Source organism: Gopherus evgoodei, unplaced genomic scaffold (assembly GCF_007399415.2).
Source record: "Gopherus evgoodei ecotype Sinaloan lineage unplaced genomic scaffold, rGopEvg1_v1.p scaffold_51_arrow_ctg1, whole genome shotgun sequence".
Taxonomy (NCBI): Eukaryota; Metazoa; Chordata; order Testudines; family Testudinidae; genus Gopherus; species Gopherus evgoodei.
Genome location: NW_022060072.1, coordinates 525,969 through 545,968, shown reverse-complemented (window position 1 = coordinate 545,968; position 20,000 = coordinate 525,969). Strand labels below are relative to the sequence as shown.

Here is a 20,000-nt window from a genome sequence, read left to right as displayed (position 1 = left end):
CACAGGGCAGCGGGACGTGAGTGAGGGAGGAGGGTACTTTGGTACGTGGGCGACCCAGGTTGAGGGTGTGGCTGGCTTGGGTTACAGTGGGTGCTGGGATGTCGCAGGCTGGGTTTGCGCTGGGCATTGGGACAGGGGCGTCGTGGGCTTGGGTTGGGCCGGGCACTGGTGCAACCCAGACACCTGGGCCTGGGGCTCTGTCCCGTCTAGTGGCACCAAGACCACTTAGAGATGAATGAATCTGCTACAGCCGTAGCTACCAGCCAGCTGGCTTTTGGCTCCTGCGGTAGAGGCTCTGGCGCTAAGCTTCAGAGGTCCCAGGTTCAATCCCGCCCGCCGACAACTGGGGTCTGCCAGTGTTATGCTGGGTTTGTGCCAGGCGCTGGGACGTTGAAGGCCGGCTTTGTGCTGGGACGGGGGCGTCGCAGGTCGGGTTTGCCCTGGGCGCTGGGATGGGGGTGTGTCACGGAGTCCCCGGGTGATGCTCTGGAACTGCTCCCCACCAAGCCAGTCAGGACTTTGGGGAGCCTCCTCTCCTTTGGAGCAGACTTGTTCAGGGAAAGAAGCTCACACGGCTTCACCTCCTGGGTCTCTCCTTGGAGCATTCAGCATCCTCTGCCCCTCCGTGCGCTTCCCACAGTGAGCCTGCCCCAGCGGGGTCCTGGGGAAGCCACAGGGTCCTGCACCCCCACTTTGCAGTCAGACGTGACTCTTAGCCAGCCAGTAAAACAGAGGTTTATTCGATGACAGGAACAGGGTGTAAAACAGAGCTTGTAGATACAGTGAACCGGACCCCTCGGCTGGGTCCAGTCTGGGGGGGGGCAGTGAGCCAGACCCCCCCGTCTGCACTTCTCGACCCCAGCCAGCTCCAGACTAGCAACCCCCCGCCAGCCCCTCCTCTCTGCTCAGCCCCTTTCCCGGGCCAGGAGGTCACCTGATCCCTTTGTCTCCAACACCTTCGGCTGGCACCTTTGCAGGGGGGGGCCCAGGCCATCAGTTGCCAGGAGACAGACTGCCAGGCACTTAGGTGCATTGGGCCTTTGCTCTGCCAGATACTTAAGAACTGCCATGGGGACACTGAGGCACCAATACAGTATTCAGAGAAAACATTAAGAACTTTCCCAGTTCCTCACATCTCTCCCCCCTTTGAGACCGAACTGAGCGAGGTCACTTCAGCCAGTGACCTGGGGAAGTTTGAACCCACCAACGTTCCCATGGATGTCCCAGCATCTCTCCCATCCCTTGGTGTGAGTTACACCAGGACAGTTTAGTCTTACGCCCTCTCTTAGGTCGGGTGTGCTTGATGGCACTTGCAGGCCGCATGTGGGAAGGTTTATGCAGCCCACACCCTTTGCCACCCCAGTACCCCTGGGCTTCAAGCTGGGATTGGGTTTTTTCCCAGCACTCTGGTCTGTGATTCGGGCTTCCTTGGTTAAGAGCCCCCATCTTGGCCTTTGCCAGCTCTGGGCTTGGGCAGCCGCTTCCCACTTTGTGGCCCAGACACAACACCTTTGCCGTTCCCCCTTGCACTTTCCAGCTTTTACCGTCAGTCCCACCTCCTTGAGGCAGCCCAGCCCCCTCTTCACCTGGGACACCTGTTCCTCCCAGGTCTGGCTAAAGATGCACATGTTATCAGTGTCTGCCAGGGCCAAGTTCTCCATCCCTCTCAGCTTGTCTAGAATTTCCCCAGGCCTAGGCATGGGGTTGGCCTTGGACACTGTGATGGCTTTAAGCTTCTGATAGCCCCCACAAAACCAGATCATTCTGTCTCCCTTGGGGATCAGCCCCACGGGTGAGGCCCATGGGCTGTTGAATGGCTGGATCCCATCTAAAGCCAGCATGTTCCTGACCTCTCTCTCCAGGTTCTGGGCTGCTTTCCCAGTGACTCTGAACGGGGAACACCTGATGGGGAGATTGTCTCCCACCTCAGGGAAGAGATCCCCCTGGGGGTCTTCCCCTTCTCCATCCAATCCTCCCTCTTCAGGTCCAGGGGTCCCCTCACTCTCCTCCCATCCAGCAGCTCAAATGGGAAGAACCTCGTGGTTTCCTGGGGCACCACCAGCTGCCTCCCAATTCCCCCCAGTTCTACTTCCCCTTGGGGAGCCCATTCCCGGTACAGGAATCCTTTCTCTTGCAGGACTCTGTCCCTGCAGCCTTCCCCAAGGGGGTTTGCAGCGCTGTGGCCAGCAAGTTCTCTCAGCTTCTCCAAGGAGGGATCCCTCTGCAACTCGGTCTGGGATTCAGCTGCTGGGGCAGGGAGGGGGACCTGCTCCCTCTCGCTGGCTGGGCCTGGGTCACAGCCCCCCTGAGCCTTGTCCCTGGTAGCTCCCTCCTGCTGTGTAATCACTTCCCAGCAGCATGTCTGGACCAGGCAAACCTGTTTGGCAGCCGACCTGCCCTGCCTGGGTGTCCCCCCACTCAGCTGGGGTCTCAGCTCCCCCCGTGCTCAGCGCTGCCCTTGCTGTCCCAGTGGGGACAGGCAGCGAGCTCTCTGCTCTGGTCACAGCATCAGGGCCAGCGTGAGCCCCCTCTCCGGTGTGCAGGGGGGCGGGGAGCATCTCTCACACCCCCTCAGCCCCAGGGGGCTGGTTATAGGTAGGCAGGTATCCTGAGCCCTGCAGCCCCTCACCCCTGCCAGCCAGGTTATTTGCATTTTCACTGACCATTTCCATCCTAGCCAATTGGTTCCCTGGATTTGAATTCAAACCCTCGGACGTTACAGGATCGGGGCCTGGATCCTGTCCCATGGGGAGACAGTCACCCCCCAACAGGGCCTCCGAGCCGATATCCTGGAGAACCCCCAACCACCAGCCAGCCTGACCCCTCCTGGGTCTGCACAGGGATCTGGGCCATAGGCAGGGCGAGGGGCCTCACCCCAGGGAACTTCACCCAGGTTCCACAGTCCCTCAGCATCTGGGGCTGCACCACCACAGTTCTCTCTGTCCCAGGGTCTCACCCCCGCAGGCTTGTTTCCCCACTGACCCCTGGGCAGCCCCCTATGTCTCTCTGCTCCACCATCACCAGTCCATGCTGCTGCTGCTTCTCATGCAGCTTTTCCTCAGCCTCTCGCTCTCTCGGGCTCTGCTCCCATCCCATCCGTCTCCAGTCTCCTGATGGGGAACCCAATTGTGAAGACCCTCGTCTGATTGGGGACCAGACTCCCGGGGATGCCTGGCTGATGCTCCAGCTGCTCTCAGATCCTCTTGTAGCCCCATCTGGGCCAGGAATCTGCTCCTCAGAGCGGTGCTTCTCCTCCAACTGCACGATTAACTGTGCCTTGGTGAATTTCCCCATGCGTAACCCTCTCTTTGTGCACAGGATCACAATGTCCTTCTCAAGGAGATGGTGATAGGCCATCACTTCACCGTTCCCAAGTGGCTCTGGACTCACAGGCCTGTGTGCTCTTGGCTCCCCCATGGTTTCCAGGAAGAACCCCTGGTGTGCCAGCCCTTCTCGTGGTCACCACCTCTTTGCCAGGGTCGAGCTGCAGACTCCTCCGCCCCTGGGACTGCTCCTGCAGTCCCCAGGGGAACCCTGCTACTGCAAAATCCTTCTCTCTCCCAGGGTTGAGTGGCAAGCTCCTCCGCCCGAGACTGCTCGCTGCAGTCCTCAGGGGGACCCCGTTACTCCAACAGTCCTTCTCACTGGTCACACGCTCCCAGAGGTTAACTGCCCCCTGAAACCGTCCATCTCTGAGCCTTCAGCATGCCTGGTCCTCATTATCCCTCCTTTGTTTTACTGCTCCCCAGTCACTTACTGCAAGCAGCGCCATTCACGAGGTGCAGTACGTCCCACCGCTGCCACCAGTTGTCACGGAGTCACCGGGCGATGCTCTGGAACTGCTCCCCACCAAGCCAGGCAGGACTTTGGGGAGCCTCCTCTCCCTTGGAGCAGACTTGTTCAGGGAAAGAAGCTCACACGGCTTCACCTCCTGGGTGTCTCCTTGGACCATTCAGCATCCTCTGCCCCTCCGTGCGCTTCCCACAGTGAGTCCACCCCAGCGGGGTCCTGGGGAAGCCACAGGGTCCTGCACCCCCACTTTGCAGTCAGACGTGACTCTCAGCCAGCCAGTAACACAGAGGTTTATTCAATGACAGGAACAGGGTCTAAAACAGAGCTTGTAGGTACAGAGAACCGGACCCCTCGGCCGGGTCCATTCTGGGGGGGCAGTGAGCCAGACCCCCCTCCCACGTCTGCACTTCACTCCTCGACCCCCGCCAGCTCCAGACTAACAACCCCTCCCAGCCCCTCCTCTCTGCTCAGCCCCTTTCCCAGGCCAGGGGGTCACCTGATCCCTTTGTCTCCAACACCTTCAGTTGGCACCTTTGCAGAGGGGGGGCCCAGGCCATCAGTTGCTAGGAGACAGAGGGTCAGGCATTTAGGGGCACTGGCCCTTTGCTCTGCCAGATACTTAAGAGCTGCCATGGGCACACTGAGGCACCAACACAGTATTCAGAGAAAACATTAAGACCATTCCCAGTTCATCACAGGGTGTCGCAGGCTGGCTTTGCACTGGGCGCTGGGACGGGGGCGTTGCAGGCCGGGTTTGTGCTGGGCGCTGGGATGGGGGTGTTGCAGGCCGGGTTCACACGAGGCGCTGGGACGTTGCAGGCCGGCTATGTGCGCGCTGGGATGGGGGTGTTGCAGGCCGGGTTTGTGCCGGGCGCTGGAATGGGGGCGTTGCAGGCCGGGTTCACACCAGGCGCTGGGACGTCGCAGGCCGGCTTTGCGCTGGGCGCTGGGACGGGGGCGTTGCAGGCCGGGTTTGTGCTGGGCGCTGGAATGGGGGCGTTGCAGGCCGGGTTCACACCAGGCGCTGGGATGTCGCAGGCCGGCTTTGCGCTGGGCGCTGGGACGGGGGCGTTGCAGGCCGGGTTTGTGCTGGGCGCTGGAATGGGGGCGTTGCAGGCCGGGTTCACACCAGGCGCTGGGACGTCGCAGGCCGGCTTTGTGCTGGGCGCTGGGATGGGGGCGCTGCAGGTCGGGTTCACACCAGGCGCTGGGACGTCGCAGGCCGGCTTTGCGCAGGGTGCTGGGACGTCGCAGTCGCAGGCCGGCTTTGCGCTGGGATGGGGGCGTTGTGGGCCCGGGTAGTGCTGGGAGCTGGCGGTGGCAGTCCCTCGGCTAGGGAGACGTAGCGCTCAGAGCCTTGCCCAGGGGAGGTGTCAGAATCAGCAATGGCCCAGCTGCAAACTGTCACCCCAAGGCGCCCAGCGCTCGCGGCCCATCCCCTCACCGGGGTGGGGGAGGCAGGACCCTGCCCGGCCTGCGTGCGTGTGTGAAATTGGGCGGAGGGGGTGGTAATTTGGGCTGAGCCGCTGGGGTCGTGGCAGGGGGAGGCGTCTTCTCCCTCCTGGCCCTTGGGCTGCAGCCTGGGGGCCAGCTGGGTGCAGCGTTTCCGCAGCGCCTGCTGCCGGCGGGGTTTGCCTGAGGTTTCACGCCCAGGCTCCTGGCAAAGGCAGCAGGAATTCCCCCCTCCCCGAGCTGCAGGCGCTTGTGGTTAAACCGATCCGGTGCCGCAGCTGGGCGGCCCTCGCCTGCAGAGGATGACTCAGGGCTCGAGCAGCAGCCGCTCCGGGGTCCCTGGCTCCGTCCCCCGGCTGTCGCTCATCACTCGGGCATTTCTGCTCGGAGCAGCAGCGTGCCAACCTGTGCCAGCCAGGCCCGCTGGCCGGGTCGGGCCAGGCCAGGGTTTTGCGGGGCCAGATTTCATAGCAGCGCAGCTCCCGGCTGGCTGCATCGAAGGAGTTTTGTCTGCTGCCTTGGGAGCTTAAATTCGGGCCTTTAACTGCTGGGCCTGGCCAGTCCTGACTCTGCACTGGGATTTCAAACGGTCTCTGCTGCAGCACAGGGGAGCGCCTGAGGACAGCGGCAGCCAGGGCGCCAGCGTTCAGGGGGGCGTCTCAGCCCCAGCCGTGTCTTCCCAGCGGGGAGCCAGGACTCGGGTTCGGTTCCCGACTGGAGGCGGGAAGCAGGGGGTGAGATTGTGCCCGAACTCCTGGGCTTCGGCTGAGTGTGCGCCAAGGTCCGGCCCGGGGTCCCTGGCAGTGTCATGGAGTTAACGCCACCCCAACCCAGGGCTGGCGCTTCCATTTAGGCGGCCTAGGCAATTGCCTAGGGCACCAGGACTATTGAGGGGCAGCGTTTTGCCGGGGGGGGTGGCAGGCGGCTCTGGTGGAGCTGCCGCAGTGCTGCCTGCGGACGGTCGGCTGCTCCCACAGCTCCAGTGGACCTCCCACAGGCACCACTGTGGCAGCTCCACCGGACCAGCGGGACCAGGGCGCAGGGCGGCGAAATTGCTGTGCACCTAGGGCGCTCAAACCTCTAGTGCCGGTCCTGGCCCCACCTGAGGAGGTTTCCCACTCGAGATGCCGGGGCCCGGTGCAGCCTCATGGCGTGGCAAAGGGGCCGGCTCTCCCCACTTTGTGACCCGGCCGGCCGGTGGTATCCAGGGGCTGCCCCGCTTCTCTTCCCGCTCTGCAGGCTCCTGCCAGCACAGGCCGGGCATGCAGCCAGGACCCTGCCCCGGAGCAGGAGGAAGCAGCTGTTGTCCGGGTGTGGGGGGATGTTAGAAATAATGCAGGAGAGTGAGGGGCTGGACAGGGGCTTGGTCCTATTTGCAGCGACTCATTTCCAGCTCCGCCAGGGCTGGTCCTTTTAAAGCAGCAGCAAATAAAACATAATTTTGAAGCAAGAGGCAAGTGTGACCTGCAGGTCACTGGGGGCACTGCCGGGGGGGGGGCTGCTAGCACACCCCCCACAGCCTCCGAGTGCGGTGCCGTTTGCTGCGATGGGCAGGGGGCCTGGGAACTGGTGGGGTTTGTGTGTGAGCGTGTCCATGGGGGTCTGCGTGTCCGTGGGGGGTTATGGCATGTCTAGGGGGGTGTTTGGGGGGCTGTAGGGCTGTGTCGTGGGGGGCAGATGTGCATATGTGGCTCTGTCTGGGGACGTGCTGTAGGGGAGGTTCTAGTACATGTGTCTTTGGGGCTGTTCATGGGGGCTGTGGTTGTACCAGGGTTTTTATGGGGTGTCTGTGCCTGTATCTACAGGAAGCCTCGGTGGGGGAGGGAACCCGTATGTCGAGAAGGGATGTTTGAGATCGTGGCTCTAGCTGGGGTGTCGAGGATGTTTGTGTGGGGCTTGTGGTCATAGGGTATCTAGGGAGTTATTTACGGGGGTGCTCTGCGGCCGCCCGTCCCTGGCCCTTTGCTCACAGAGCCTTGGGGGGGGCGGGGGGGTTATCACACCAGGGCCCCATGGCCTGCTGGGATGGCCCCCCCCCTTCACAGGTCCCAAAGGGCTTAGGGGGTTTGTGGGGGGCACAGATACCTATGTCCAGGCTGGAGGGGTCCCTGGGGGCTTAGGGGGTACATGGGCACAGATACCTACATCCAGGCTGGAGGGGTCCCTGGGAGGGGTTGGGGGTACGTGGTGGGTACAGATACCTACGACCAGGCTGGAGGGGTCCCTGGGGGGGTTAGGGGGTTCGTGGGGGGCACAGATACCTACGACCAGGCTGGAGGGGTCCCTGGGAGGGGTTGGGGGTACGTGGTGGGTACAGATACCTACGACCAGCCTGGAGGGGTCCCTGGGGGGGTTAGGGGGTTCGTGGGGGGCACAGATACCTACGACTAGGCTGGAGGGGTCCCTGGGAGGGGTTGGGGGTACGTGGTGGGTACAGATACCTACGACCAGGCTGGAGGAGTCCCTGGGGGGTTAGGGGGTTCGTGGGGGGCACAGATACCTACATCCAGGCTGGAGGGGTCCTGGGGGGGGGTTCGTGGGGGGCACAGATACCTATGTCCAGGCTGGAGGGGTCCCTGGGGGCTTAGGTGGTACATGGGCACAGATACCTACATCCAGGCTGGAGGGGTCCCTGGGAGGGGTTGGGGGTACGTGGTGGGTACAGATACCTACGACCAGGCTGGAGGGGTCCCGGGGGGGTTAGGGGATTTGTGGGCGGCCCAGATACCTACGTCTAGGCTGGAGGGGTCCCTGGGAGGGGTTGGGGGTACGTGGTGGGTACAGATACCTACGACCAGGCTGGAGGGGTCCCTGGGGGGGTTAGGGGGTTCGTGGGGGGCACAGATACCTACGACCAGGCTGGAGGGGTCCCTGGGGGGGTTAGGGGGTTCGTGGGGGGCACAGATACCTATGTCCAGGCTGGAGGGGTCGTTGGGGGTATGTGGTGGGTACAGATACCTACGACCAGCCTGGAGGGGTCCCTGGGGGGGTTAGGGGGTTCGTGGGGGGCACAGATACCTATGTCCAGGCTGGAGGGGTCGTTGGGGGTATGTGGTGGGTACAGATACCTACGACCAGCCTGGAGGGGTCCCTGGGGGGGTTAGGGGGTTCGTGGGGGGCACAGATACCTATGTCCAGGCTGGAGGGGTCCCAGGGGGGTTAGGAGGTTCGTGGGGGACACAGATACCTATGTCCAGGCTGGAGGGGTCCCTGGGGGCTTAGGGGGTACGTGGTGGGTACAGATACCTATGACCAGGCTGGAGGGGGCCCGGGGGGGTTAGGGAGTACATGGGCACAGATACCTACATCCAGGCTGGAGGGGTCCCTGGGAGGGGTACGTGGGGGGCACAGATACCTACGACCAGCCTGGAGGGGTCCCTGGGAGGGGTTGGGGGTACGTGGTGGGTACAGATACCTACGACCAGGCTGGAGGGGTCCCTGGGGGGGTTAGGGGGTTCGTGGGGGGCACAGATACCTACGTCCAGGCTGGAGGGGTCCCGGGGGGGTTAGGAGGTTCGTGGGGGGCACAGATACCTATGTCCAGGCTGGAGGGGTCCCTGGGGGGTTAGGGGGTACATGGGCACAGATACCTACATCCAGGCTGGAGGGATCCCTGGGGGGGGTAGGAGGTTCGTGGGGGGCACAGATACCTACATCCAGGCTGGAGGGGTCCCTGGGAGGGGTTGGGGGTACGTGGTGGGTACAGATACCTATGACCAGGCTGGAGGGGTCCCTGGGGGGTTAGGGGGTTCGTGGGGGGCACAGATACCTACATCCAGGCTGGAGGGGTCCCTGGGAGGGGTTGGGGGTACGTGGTGGGTACAGATACCTACGACCAGGCTGGAGGGGTCCCTGGGAGGGGTTGGGGGTACGTGGTGGGTACAGATACCTATGACCAGGCTGGAGGGGTCCCTGGGAGGGGTTGGGGGTACGTGGTGGGTACAGATACCTACGACCAGGCTGGAGGGGTCCCTGGGGGGGGTTGGGGGTACGTGGTGGGTACAGATACCTACGACCAGGCTGGAGGGGTCCCTGGGAGGGGTTGGGGGTACGTGGTGGGTACAGATACCTATGACCAGGCTGGAGGGGTCCCTGGGAGGGGTTGGGGGTACGTGGTGGGTACAGATACCTACATCCAGGCTGGAGGGGTCCCTGGGGGGTTAGGGGGTTCGTGGGGGGCACAGATACCTATGTCCAGGCTGGAGGGGTCCCTGGGAGGGGTTGGGGGTACGTGGTGGGTACAGATACCTACGACCAGGCTGGAGGGGTCCCTGGGGGCTTAGGGGGTTCGTGGGGGGCACAGATACCTATGTCCAGGCTGGAGGGGTCCCTGGGAGGGGTTGGGGGTACGTGGTGGGTACAGATACCTACGACCAGGCTGGAGGGGTCCCTGGGGGGGTTGGGGGTACGTGGTGGGTACAGATACCTACGACCAGGCTGGAGGGGTCCCGGGGGGGCTTAGAGGATATGTGGGGGTCACAGATACAGAGACTAGCAGCCCCGCACCAGTCAGGGAGGTGAGTGGGTCTGCGCCAGGCACAGGGTCCTGTGCCCAGAGGTGAGGCGCTGCTGAAAACCAATCACCCCAACTCGTCCCCTCCCCATCACAGACCATGGGGCAGCGAGGGGCAACTCCCCCCCATGCTTCTCCCCCCCCAGCTAAAGTCCAGGGGCAGCAGGTTCAGTTTTCACCCTTTATTTGCTCATTTCTTCACTATCAAACCGCCCCAGACGGAGGTTTTGGCTCCGCGGGCTACAGGCGCCTTCCCCAGCAGCCCCGATGCACCAGGGGATTTTATCCTGCTCGGATGTGGCGGGAGGGCCGGCCAGGGCTCCGGCGTCCGGGCGGTGGCACAGGGTGAGCTGGGGGGTGTCGGAGGATGAGCGGGGGCCGGTCGAGGCAACGATGGGGAAGGGTCTCCGGCCCCACGGGCTGGGCCAGACATCCACCAGCCGGCTCCCCCTCAGCCTAGGGCCGCTGCCGGGCTGGGAGCTCCGTCTCCATTGCCCCCAGCCCCCCGGGGGCTGCCCCCTTTGTGCACAGCCCCCCCGGGCTCGGCCCCCACCAGCTCCCACTCCTCAGCACTCAACACCCTGTAGCTGAGGCTCCGGTACCGGGAGACGTCCTGGCTGCGGCTCGCCCCCGTGGCCTCGTAGATCTTCCTGAGCACGGGGGGCAGGGGCTCGAAGCCGCCCAGCCGTGCCAGCTCCTGGCAGTAACCCCACTGCCGCCCGCCCAGGCGGTGGAAGTGCTGGGGGGCCCCGAGGTGCTGCCGTAACTCCCCCTCGGCAGCTGCTTGCAGCTCGGCGGCGGGGGGCAGGCGGCAGGTGCCCGCCAGCACCGCCAGGCAGAAGAGCAGCTGGCAGTGAAAGTGAGGGAAGGGGCAGATCTGCTGGCAGAGCCCGATGAAGAAGAGGCCGGGATGGCGCGGCAGCAGCAGGTGCTGGTACAGCGGCGTCACCGTGTGGTCAGTCAGCCGCAGGCCCAGGCGGGCGGGCGCCAGGAAGGGGAAGCGGTACCGGTACCCGGTGCAGAGGATGAGGACGTCGGCCCTGTGCTCGGCGCCGTCCTCGAACTGGACTGTGGGCCCCGCCACGCCCACCACCGGCGCCGCCTGCAGCACGTTCCCGGGCAGCCCGGGCAGCGGGGGCTGCCGGTGGCTCAGGATCACCCGCCGGGCCAGGGGGGCCAGCTGCAGCGTCAGGTCCACGCCGGACGGGCCGGCCCCCAGCAGCACCACGGTGCGGCCTGCAAAGGGCTCTGGGCAGCGGTACTCGTGGCTGTGCAGCAGCTGGCCTGCGGGGAGGGAAAGGGGGGTGAAAGGGGGAGCTGTGGGGGTTCCCCTGCCCCACGGAGCAGCTCCCTCCTGCTGGCAGCCCCTTCCCCACGCCTGGAGCAAAGGGCGGGTCACAGGAGATGGATCCCCCCCCCGGGACCCCGGAGGCTCCTACCTGGGAAGGTCTCCAGGCCGGGGATGGGGGGGACGAAGGGGTCAGCATAGTGACTGCAAAGGGAGCAGAAAGAGGGGCCCCATTAGTGCTTCCCTGGGGCCTGGGGGGGTCCCATTCACTGACAAAGCCCCCCCCTCGGAGGGGGATTCTCCAAACTCCAGCCCAGGACCAGAAGTTTGCTCGCCCCCGGAGGAGGGGTGTTTCTGGGGCTCCCCCCTGGCACCCCATGACTGCCCCCCACATCCTGGGCTCCCCCACAGCCCGGTTTTTATCCCCCCAAGGTCTGGGCTCCCCCACAGCCACCCTCTGCACACACCCGGGGGAGAGGCCTCTGCAGAGCAGGCAGCCCTGTCCCACCCACGCACCCACCCCAGCGAGTGACCCTGCTCAGCCCCTTTGCCTGCAGGGCAGGGGGCACAGCAAACTGGGGGTGCCCCCCCACCCCACGCCATCGCCCGAGGGCCTCACCCGGTGCAGACAAGGACAGCGTCGAAGCGCTCGGTCGTCTGCACTGTCCGGTCCTGGGCCCGGCAGGCGGTGACGTCCCAGCCGCCCTCGGCACCCTCGGCCGGGCTCACGGCATCCACCAGCCACGAGAACTGGAAGGGGTGACAGGAGCAGGTCAGATCCAGGTGGGAAGTGGGCGGGGGGGATGGTAACAGCCTCATCCGGGGGCTGCCGGAGCAGCCGGTGCAGGGGCCTTGGCTGGGCAGGGTCTGGGCTGTGCCTCTGTGGGGGCTCACATCCCGCCGGGTGACCAGGTGTCTGGTTTTTGGGGCTAAGGTAGGTACTTGTCCTAGGGCACCGCTCTGCACCTCGGAAGCAGCCAGCAGTCCGGCTCCTAGGCGGGGGGGCGGCCGGAGGCTCTGCGGCAAGCATGGCCCCCGCCCCGAGCGCTGGCTCCGCACTCCCGTTGGCTGGGAACCTGCCTTAGCTCCTGTGCCGCTGACCGGGAGCCGCCTGAGGTAAGCCCACGCCCCAACCCTCTGTCCCAGCCCTGAGCCCCCCCCAAACCCTTCATCCCTGAGCCCCCCCAAACCAGGAGCCTCCTCATCCCTGGCCCCAACTCTGAGCCCCACCAAACTCCTCATCCCTGAGCCCCAGCCCTGAGCCCCCCCAAACTGGGACCCCCCTCATCCCTGGCCCCAGCCCTGAGCCCCCCCAAACCCAGAACCATCTCCTGCACCCCCAGCCCAGAGCCCCTCCTGGAACCCAGCTCTGACTCCCTCCAAAACCAGAGCACCCCAAACCCCTCATCCCTGGCCCCAGCCCTGAGCCCATACCCCCTCCTGCACCAGAGCCCAGACCCCTTCCTGGACCCCAGCTCTGAGCCCCCCACCAAACTTGGAGCCCCCTCCTGCACCCCAACTCCCTCATCCCCTCCTGCACCCCAACCCCCTGCCCCAGCCCAGTGAAAGAGGAGAGCTGAGGGAGGGGGAATACAGTGAGCGGGGGGGGCCTTGGGGAAGGGGTAGAGAAGCAGGAGGAACCACAGGGAACGGGGGGTGCTGGGGTGTTCGATTTTGTGCCCATAGAAAGTTGGCAACCCTAGACTGGACTGAGCTCCATGCTCAGGCCCTGTCTTGTGGGGGGGGGTGTCCTGAGGGGGAGGGCGCATCCTGGGGGGACCCAGCTCCATGCTCAGGCCCTGTCTCTGGGGAGGGGGGGTTGGGTCTGTGCCCCTGGGGGGGGTGTCCTGCGGGGTCCAGCTCCGTGCTCAGGCCCTGTCTCTGGGGGCGGGGACCGTGCCCCGGGGGGAGGGATTGTGTCCTGTGGGGACCCAGCTCCATGCTCAGGGCCCGTCTCGGGGGGGGTCCTGTGCCCCTGGGGGGGGCGTGTCCTGCGGGGGCCCAGCTCCGTGCTCAGGGCCCGTCTCTGGGGGAGGGGGCCGTGCCCCGGGGGGAGGGGTTGTGTCCTGTGGGGACCCAGCTCCATGCTCAGGGCCCGTCTCGGGGGGGGTCCTGTGCCCCTGGGGGGGCCAGCTCTGTGCTCAGGCCCCATCTCGGGGGGTGGGGGGACCGTGCCCCGGGGCGAGGGGTCGTGTCCTGTGGGGACCCAGCTCCGTGCTCAGGGCCCGTCTCGGGGGGGCGTGTCCTGCGGGGGCCCAGCTCCGTGCTCAGGGCCCCTCTCTGGGGGGGCCGTGTCCTGCGGGGTCCAGCTCCGTGCTCAGGGCCCGTCTCGGGGGGGCGTGTCCTGCGGGGGCCCAGCTCCGTGCTCAGGCTCTGTCTCTGGGGCAGGCATTGGGGCCCCCCAGGGGTCCCTGCCCCGCTCGGCCCCCCACTCACCCTGATGTGCTCTCGGACCCCGAAGTGGTCGGCGTAACGCTCCAGATAAGCCAGCACGTGCGAGTGGTGCAGGAAGGACGGCAGCGACGGGTCGAAGGGAAAGTCGGGGAACGCCATCACCTCCTTGGGCAGGTTGGTCCTGGGGGGGTGCAAATGCTGCTTAATGCCCTCCCCTCCCCAGGTCCGCGTCCCCCTGAACCCTCAGGCCTGGCCCACGGGGGTAGCAGAGGGTGTCCCAGCTGCAGCAGGAAATGGGGCAGGTGTGGAGGGGGGGCAGTGAGGAGACAGACCCCCTGTGGGGACGGGATCCTACCCCCCCACACACATGGAGGCCTGACAAGTGCCTCTGCCCCTGCCCGGTGCCCCGCACTAGCTACCTGAGGTCTCGGTACATGCTGGAGCAGATGGGGAGCCCGTCTGGTCCCTGCCCCGTCTCTTCGGTATAGACCCAGGTGCCCCCGATGCGGCCGGACGCCTCGAACACCACGGGGGGCGCGAAGGACTCGGGATGGGCAGCGAGGTGGCGGGCGGCGCACAGCCCGGCTGCTCCTGCCCCGATCACAGCCACCCGCAGCTTCCCTGGGGCCGTCATCCTGCAGTGCAGCTGGGAACAGGCAAAGCAGAGGGGCTGAGAGTTGGGGCCCAGGCCTCTCTCACTCCCCCTCACCCCAAAACCTCCCTGCAACCGCCACAGCCCCCCAAGTTCCCCATTGCCCCTCACCCCTAGATCACCCCCATAACTCCCCCCCGCTTTCTCCCCCCTGCCTCCTCGAGAGAACAGGCTCCTACCCCGTTCGCAGGCACAAACCCTGCGTGGACTTTGGCCACATCTCACAGACCCTCGGCGGATTCCCCACGGGCAGTCACGCGTCACCGGGGGGGGGGGGGACTTAGAAGGAGTTTGGCACCCGTATCCCCAGCACCTTCCCACCGCCGACCCTGGACAAACTGCTTACCCCGATGGGTTTCCCTCGCCAGCTCCGGGGTAGGGAGTGGGGGCTATTTGCACAGGGAGCCCTCACTGGGCACCGAGCTGCAGCTGCCTCTGGGGTGGAGGGTAACGAGTATTTGTAGAGATCTACAGGACCTGGTTAAAAAATCAGTGGAGGAGGGGGATTTTTTTTGTGTACGTTTCTGAAGCCTAGTCTGGAAACCTTGGGCAAAAATGGAAAAGAAACTAGTCTAGGAAATATTTTCTCTCAGCAAGAACAGTGCAAGAATTTGTAGAGTTACTTTAAAATGCTATTTGAGAGCAGTGCGTGGAAAATGCTTTCCACTACTCACTGGTCCATGTTTACAACGAATCCGCCGTGTCTCTGGACACAAGAGTTTCTTCTCTTTCGGCAGGATACGGTCGGGTCATTTGGGAGCCCAGAGGATCCAGCCTTCCTCCTGGGTTACAACAACGGGGACGTGGGCTCTTGGCAACATGATTTTAACCCCCCGCTCAAGGTAGGTGACCCCCCCCAGCTGTTTAGAGGGGAGCCCAGCACGGTCAGGAAGTGGAAACTAATCCCGTTTCCAGCTGACACTGTGGGGGATAGTTTCCCCCCGTGGAGCCAGGACACCAGGAGGGAGCTGCCTGCCGGGGGGGGGTGGTCTCTAACCAGCCCAACAGGGCAGAGGGTGGGGGTCTCAGTCTCTTCGCCCCAGGTGGGGGCTGCCCACCCAGCTGTGCCCTGGGGCTCCAGAAGAAGGGATCCCCCTCACTCTCCTACAGGCACAAATGGGGCTCAACCCCCACCCCGGCAGGCTCATTGCCCCCCCCCCCCAGCCCCACTGCTGCCCCCTGACTCACCAGCTGGGCTCAGACCCACATGCACTTTCCTCGGTGGCACCCCACAGCATGCTGGGAGTTGTAGTCTTCTGCCTCCTGCCCAAACTTGGTGCTGAGTTGTGGGGTCCTGTGTCTGAACCCCCGCACCCCCCGGAAGGCAGCAACCAGCCCCCTTTCCCTGCAGCCAGAAGGGTGCCAGGATTGGGTCTGGTGAAACCAGGGTGACCAAATATCCCGGTTTTATAGGGACAGTCCCGATTTTGGGGGCTTTTTCTTATATAGGCTCCTATTACCCCCCCACCCCCATCCCGATGGTTCACACTTGGTGTCTGGGCACCGTCAGTGAACCTGCACCAGTGTCTCTGTTTGCCTTGTGCAAAGGCCGCACGGCGCGGCAGATAGAAATCAACACACTCGGCCTTGTGTGAGTTACGTCGAACGGCCTGAACTGTGCTGGAGCCACCCCTAAAACAAAGCCAAGCCCAGTGGGGGCCGGGGCGGGAGGCAGCGCAGCGGTGAGTTAGCGACTTTGGGGCTCGCTGCTGTGGACGAAGCGTGGCTGCTATACTGCTAATTACGGGCAGGGCACTTACCCCTCCGTGGCGCCGTCCGCCACGGCGAGCGGGACAAGTGCTGCAGGAAATGGGGCTGCCCCACTGAGAGCCTGCCCCACGTCCCGGCTGGATGCCAGCACCACTCTGGATAACACCATCCAGAATGGGCAGGTATCGCTCCCTGCCCTCTCCCGCCCCCAAAGGATAGTAACGCTGGCATCCACACGGGTCAGTATCCTGTGTGTATCCCCCAGCCCCACACATGGTGTGTGTGTGGTGGTGGGGGGGAATGATCTCTGGCAGCCACATGGGGCAGTATCCTGTGTGTATCCCCCAGCCCCACACATGGTGTGTGTGGGGAATGATCTCTGGCATCCACACGGGGCAGTATCCTGTGTGTATCCCCCAGCCCCAGACATGGTGTGTGTGTGTGGTGGGGGAATGATCTCTGGCAGCCACACGGGGCAGTATCCTGTGTATATCCCTCCCAGCCCCACACATGGTGTATGTGTGGTGGTGGGGGGGAATGATCTCTGGCAGCCACATGGGGCAGTGCCATGTGTACAGACCCCCAACTGCAGCAGTGACCCCTGGGGGGGTAAGTGGGTGTGTGCAGCACCCCCTGGTTATTCCCCCCCCCCAGAGAGGCAGTGACCCCTGGGGGGGTAAGTGGGGGAGCCCCCCCCCAGGCAGTGACCCCTGGGCAGTGGGGGCTGAGCTGTGGGAGGGGGCGGCCAAAAAAAGCGTCTTCGCCCCGCCCACCCGGTGTTCTGCCCCTCCCCTGGCCCCGCCTCCAGCATTTGACCCCGCCCCCTACCCAGGCTCCGCCCCCCGCAGGGGAGTTCCGGACCGGTCAGGGCAGCGTGATGGCGCAGCGGCTTCAGCGGGAGCTACTGAGCATGCGCCATCCGGGCTCCGCGCGCCTGCGCAGTCCCAGCCCAGGCCGCCGCCGCCGAACCCGCCTCCCGGGTCCGAGCCGGTGACGTTGCGTCCGCAGGGCGGGGCCAGGGGCGGGGGCTGGGGCTGCGCCCCGGGGCAGGCTGGGAGGTGTAGTCCTGGCGCACCTCGGGCCGGAAGTGACGTCACGGCCGCTGATTGGCGGAGAGGCCCTGGGGCTGCCTCGCGCCGGGCCGGACCGAGACTCCCGGAGCCGGGGGTGGGGGAGGGGCAGAAGGTGGGAAATGGGGGGGGTGATGCGGGGGGGGCTGGGAAATCAGCCAGGGGTGGGGGAGGGGGCAGAGGGTGTGAAATGGGGGAGGGGCAGAGGGTGTGAAATGGGGGAGGGGCAGAGGGTGTGAAATGGGGGGGATCAGGTGGGGGGAGGGGCAGAGGGTGTGAAATGGGGGGATCAGGTGGGGGGAGGGGCAGAGGTGTGAAATGAGGGGTCAGTGGTGTGGGGGGGCAGAGGTGTGAAATGAGGGGTCAGTGGTGGGGGGGGGGTCAGAGAATGTGAAATGGGGGAGGGGCAGAGGGTGTGAAATGGGGGTCAGGTGGGGGGGAGGGGCAGAGGTGTGAAATGAGGGGTTGGGTGGGGGAGGGGGCAGAGGGTGTGAAATGAGGGGTCAGTGGTGTGGGGGGGCAGAGGTGGGGGAGGGAGCAGAGAGTGTGAAATGGGGGAGGGGCAGAGGGTGTGAAGTAGGGGGGATCAGGTGGGGGAGGGGCAGAGGTGTGAAATGAGGGGGTCAGGCGGCGGGGGATTTAAAGCTGTTGCTGTGAATCCCTCTCAGCACATGGGGAGCAAGGGGGGCGGACGGAGGTTCGATCCCCAGCTGCAATGATCCCTTTAAAAGGAGTCTGGCCACCTCCTTCCTGAGCCACGTTTCTAGTAGACGTGTGTTAATCCGGAGTCACTGCAAGGCAGAACAGAGAGTGACTCCGGATTAACATGGGGACAGATAAGATCAGGGCGTGTCCCGGTAGGGAGGGGGTTTCAGTTGTTGCCAAAGGGGGGAAAGTGACTCAGTTTCTCTCCGTCTCTTTCTCTGCTCAGGATATTGGGGTTGAGCTTCCTGGTTCAGACACTGCTGCCTCGATTGTGGTTTGGGGCCCCAGGCTGAACAGCTGCTGCTCCCCCAGCGGGATCGGGCTGGGGAGTGACCGTGAGTAAAGCTTCCTCTGTGCCCAGCCAAGGTGAGGATTTTCTCCGGCTGGGGCGGGGAATCACTCCAGCCCCTCGGGAGCGGTGCGATCAGGCAGGCCGGGGCCTGTCCTTCCCAGGCTCCTTCAGGACCCACTTGCCTGGAGGGGCCCAGCCAAGCCCCCCACCCGTTTCTCCCCCCTCCCCCAACTGGCCGAAACTGATCAGCCTTCTGCATCAGTCCCAGGTGGCTCAGCTCCAGGGAGACAGGTGGGGCCCCACAGGTGGTGGGAAGCAGAGACTGCCTGGAGCCGGAGGTGCACTGGGGTCCGGCCAGGGGGCAGAGAGGACCCAGCAGGGGAGGCCAGGGTGTGGAGAGCAGCCGTCAGGGGGCAGGCCGAGAGGAGTAAGTGGTGGACGGGGTTGGGGGAAGCCAGCGGGCTGGAGGGGTCTCAGGGCACAGTGCAAGCGGAGCAGGCCAGGGCCTCTTCTGAGCATGGGCCTGGCTCCAGGGTGCCATTATAAACCCAGCACTGAGCAAGGAGAGGAAAAGCCAGTTCCTGACTCTCCCTGTTCCCCCTGCTGCGGGAGTGCGATGCCCTGGGGGCAGTGTTGGGGAATTCCCCAGGGTCATTCCTTTTGTTTGGTTACTGGGAGGGTTTCAAAATTTCTCGGTGGTTTAGTGCTCGTGGGAGGGGCTGGTCAGTGCTGTAATAAAGTGGCCAAACATTTCCCCCGCATAGAGTCGTAGAACTGTGGGGCTGCAGTGAACTGTGAGAGGGCAGCTAGTCCGGCGCCCAGCACTCAGGTGTTTGTCCAACCCGTCCTTAAAAACCTCCAGTGATGGGGATTCCACCACCTCTCTTGCTAATGTAGTCCGGTGCTTTATCCGGTTTTTTCACAATTGGCTCAGATGCAGTTTGTGATCCGCTATAGCCCCCGATCATTTTCAGTAGTACTAACCCCTGGCCAGCTACTCCCCACTTTGTAGTGGTGCGTTTGGTTTTTCTTCCCTAATCCTAGTACAGTGGTCCCCAACGTGGTTATCCCCCACACACACACTGAGGCAGTGACCCCTGGGCCCGGGGAGAGTACACGCCGAAATGCCGCCGAATATCAGCGGTATTTCGGCGGGGATGCCTCTCGATGATGTCACTTGTCGGCGGGTGCTCCACCACCACAGTGGTCCTTCGGCTGGCACCCGCCAGCCAGAAAGGTTGGAGACCACTGGCCTAGTACTTTGCACTTGTCTTTATTGAATTTCATCTTGTTCATTCAGCCCACTTCTCCCGTGTGTAAATGTTACCTTGAATTCCAATCCTGTCCTCCAACGTGCTTGCAGCCCCTCGCAGTGGCTGCTATCTGCATATTTAGACAGCATGCTCTCCAGTCCATTATCCAAGTAATGAGTGAAAATACTGACTATGTCAGATCCAGGACTGGCCCCCGGGCACCCCATTGTATACATCCTCCCAGTGGACAGTGAACCACTAATGATTACTGTCTGAGTGCAGCCTTCCAACAACATTGTCACCCATTTTGTAGCACTTTCGTGTGCACCACATTTCCCTGGTTCACTGTGAGAATGTCATGGGGGCCTGTGTGAAAAGCCAGACTGAAATCAAGATATGTCACAGTGTCCCGTGGATCCGTAAGTCCAGTACCCCTGTGAAAGCAGGAAATGAGATTGACTTGGCGTGATTTGTTTTTGGAAATCCAGGCTGGCTCTAACTTATCACCTTCCTGTCCTCTAGGTGCTTGCAAATGGATTGTTTAGTAATTTGTTCATTCCAGGTATATAAGGAAGGCTTGATGTTACTCCCCAGTTCTGTTTTAAAAGATGGGTACAATGTTTGCCCTTCTCCAGTCTTCACCGTTCTCCAGGTGTTCTCAAAGATAATTGCTAATGGTTCCAAGATTGCCTCAGCTAATTCCTTGAGCTAAGATGAATTTCATGGCTGACTTTAATATATCTAATGTATCTACATATTTTTAACCTGTTCTTTCCTATTGTGGTGTCTGTTTTTCTCCTCTTGGTTAATAATAATTACCTGAATAATTATAATAACTACCTGAGTCGAGGGATGATCTTCAAATAATTGCAGCTGAGT

General features: G+C 63.4%; 2 protein-coding genes across 9 annotated transcripts; one reads left to right on the top strand and one right to left on the bottom strand.

Moving 5' to 3' along the window:
- Positions 1-207: 207 nt before the first annotated feature.
- Positions 208-6,213, top strand: LOC115643154 (elastin-like). 2 transcript variants are annotated; one of them, XM_030546994.1, is made up of 3 exons: positions 208-396; positions 4,720-4,869; positions 4,909-6,213. In XM_030546994.1, exons 1-3 carry the CDS (start codon positions 232-234, stop codon positions 5,092-5,094), a joined length of 501 nt encoding a protein of 166 aa, XP_030402854.1. In that variant the 5' UTR covers positions 208-231; the 3' UTR covers positions 5,095-6,213. The 2 variants fall into 2 exon arrangements, with proteins under 2 accessions (XP_030402854.1, XP_030402853.1); XM_030546993.1 differs by having other exon boundaries at positions 4,720-6,213.
- A 3,713-nt stretch (positions 6,214-9,926) lies between these two features.
- On the bottom strand, positions 9,927-16,716 carry LOC115643140 (flavin-containing monooxygenase FMO GS-OX4-like). 7 transcript variants are annotated; one of them, XM_030546963.1, is made up of 8 exons: positions 15,852-15,934; positions 14,766-14,873; positions 14,438-14,568; positions 13,859-14,085; positions 13,482-13,620; positions 11,665-11,795; positions 11,197-11,249; positions 9,927-11,041 (listed from the first exon to the last, which is right to left on the bottom strand). In XM_030546963.1, exons 4-8 carry the CDS (start codon positions 14,071-14,073, stop codon positions 10,209-10,211), a joined length of 1,371 nt encoding a protein of 456 aa, XP_030402823.1. In that variant the 5' UTR covers positions 14,074-14,085; positions 14,438-14,568; positions 14,766-14,873; positions 15,852-15,934; the 3' UTR covers positions 9,927-10,208. The 7 variants fall into 7 exon arrangements, with proteins under 7 accessions (XP_030402823.1, XP_030402822.1, XP_030402826.1 ...); XM_030546962.1 differs by lacking the exon at positions 15,852-15,934 and adding an exon at positions 15,280-15,747; XM_030546966.1 differs by lacking the exons at positions 14,766-14,873; positions 15,852-15,934 and adding an exon at positions 16,630-16,716.
- Between the last annotated feature and the right edge of the window lie 3,284 nt (positions 16,717-20,000).

What these genes read in the sequence shown, in the direction of transcription:
- LOC115643140 (XM_030546966.1), bottom strand. Translation starts at nt 14,073, where the DNA reads ATGACGGCCCCAGGGAAGCTGCGGGTGGCTGTGATCGGGGCAGGAGCA. An exon ending in GCTGTCCTTGTCTGCACCGG is followed by an intron (nt 11,250 to 11,664) that starts GTGAGGCCCTCG and finishes CTCCCTTTGCAG; the next exon opens with TCACTATGCTGACCCCTTCG. An exon ending in CGGCCTGGAGACCTTCCCAG is followed by an intron (nt 11,042 to 11,196) that starts GTAGGAGCCTCC and finishes CCCTCCCCGCAG; the next exon opens with GCCAGCTGCTGCACAGCCAC.
- LOC115643154 (XM_030546993.1), top strand. Translation starts at nt 232, where the DNA reads ATGAATGAATCTGCTACAGCCGTAGCTACCAGCCAGCTGGCTTTTGGC. An exon ending in CAGGCGCTGGGACGTTGAAG is followed by an intron (nt 397 to 4,719) that starts GCCGGCTTTGTG and finishes GGGACGTCGCAG; the next exon opens with GCCGGCTTTGCGCTGGGCGC.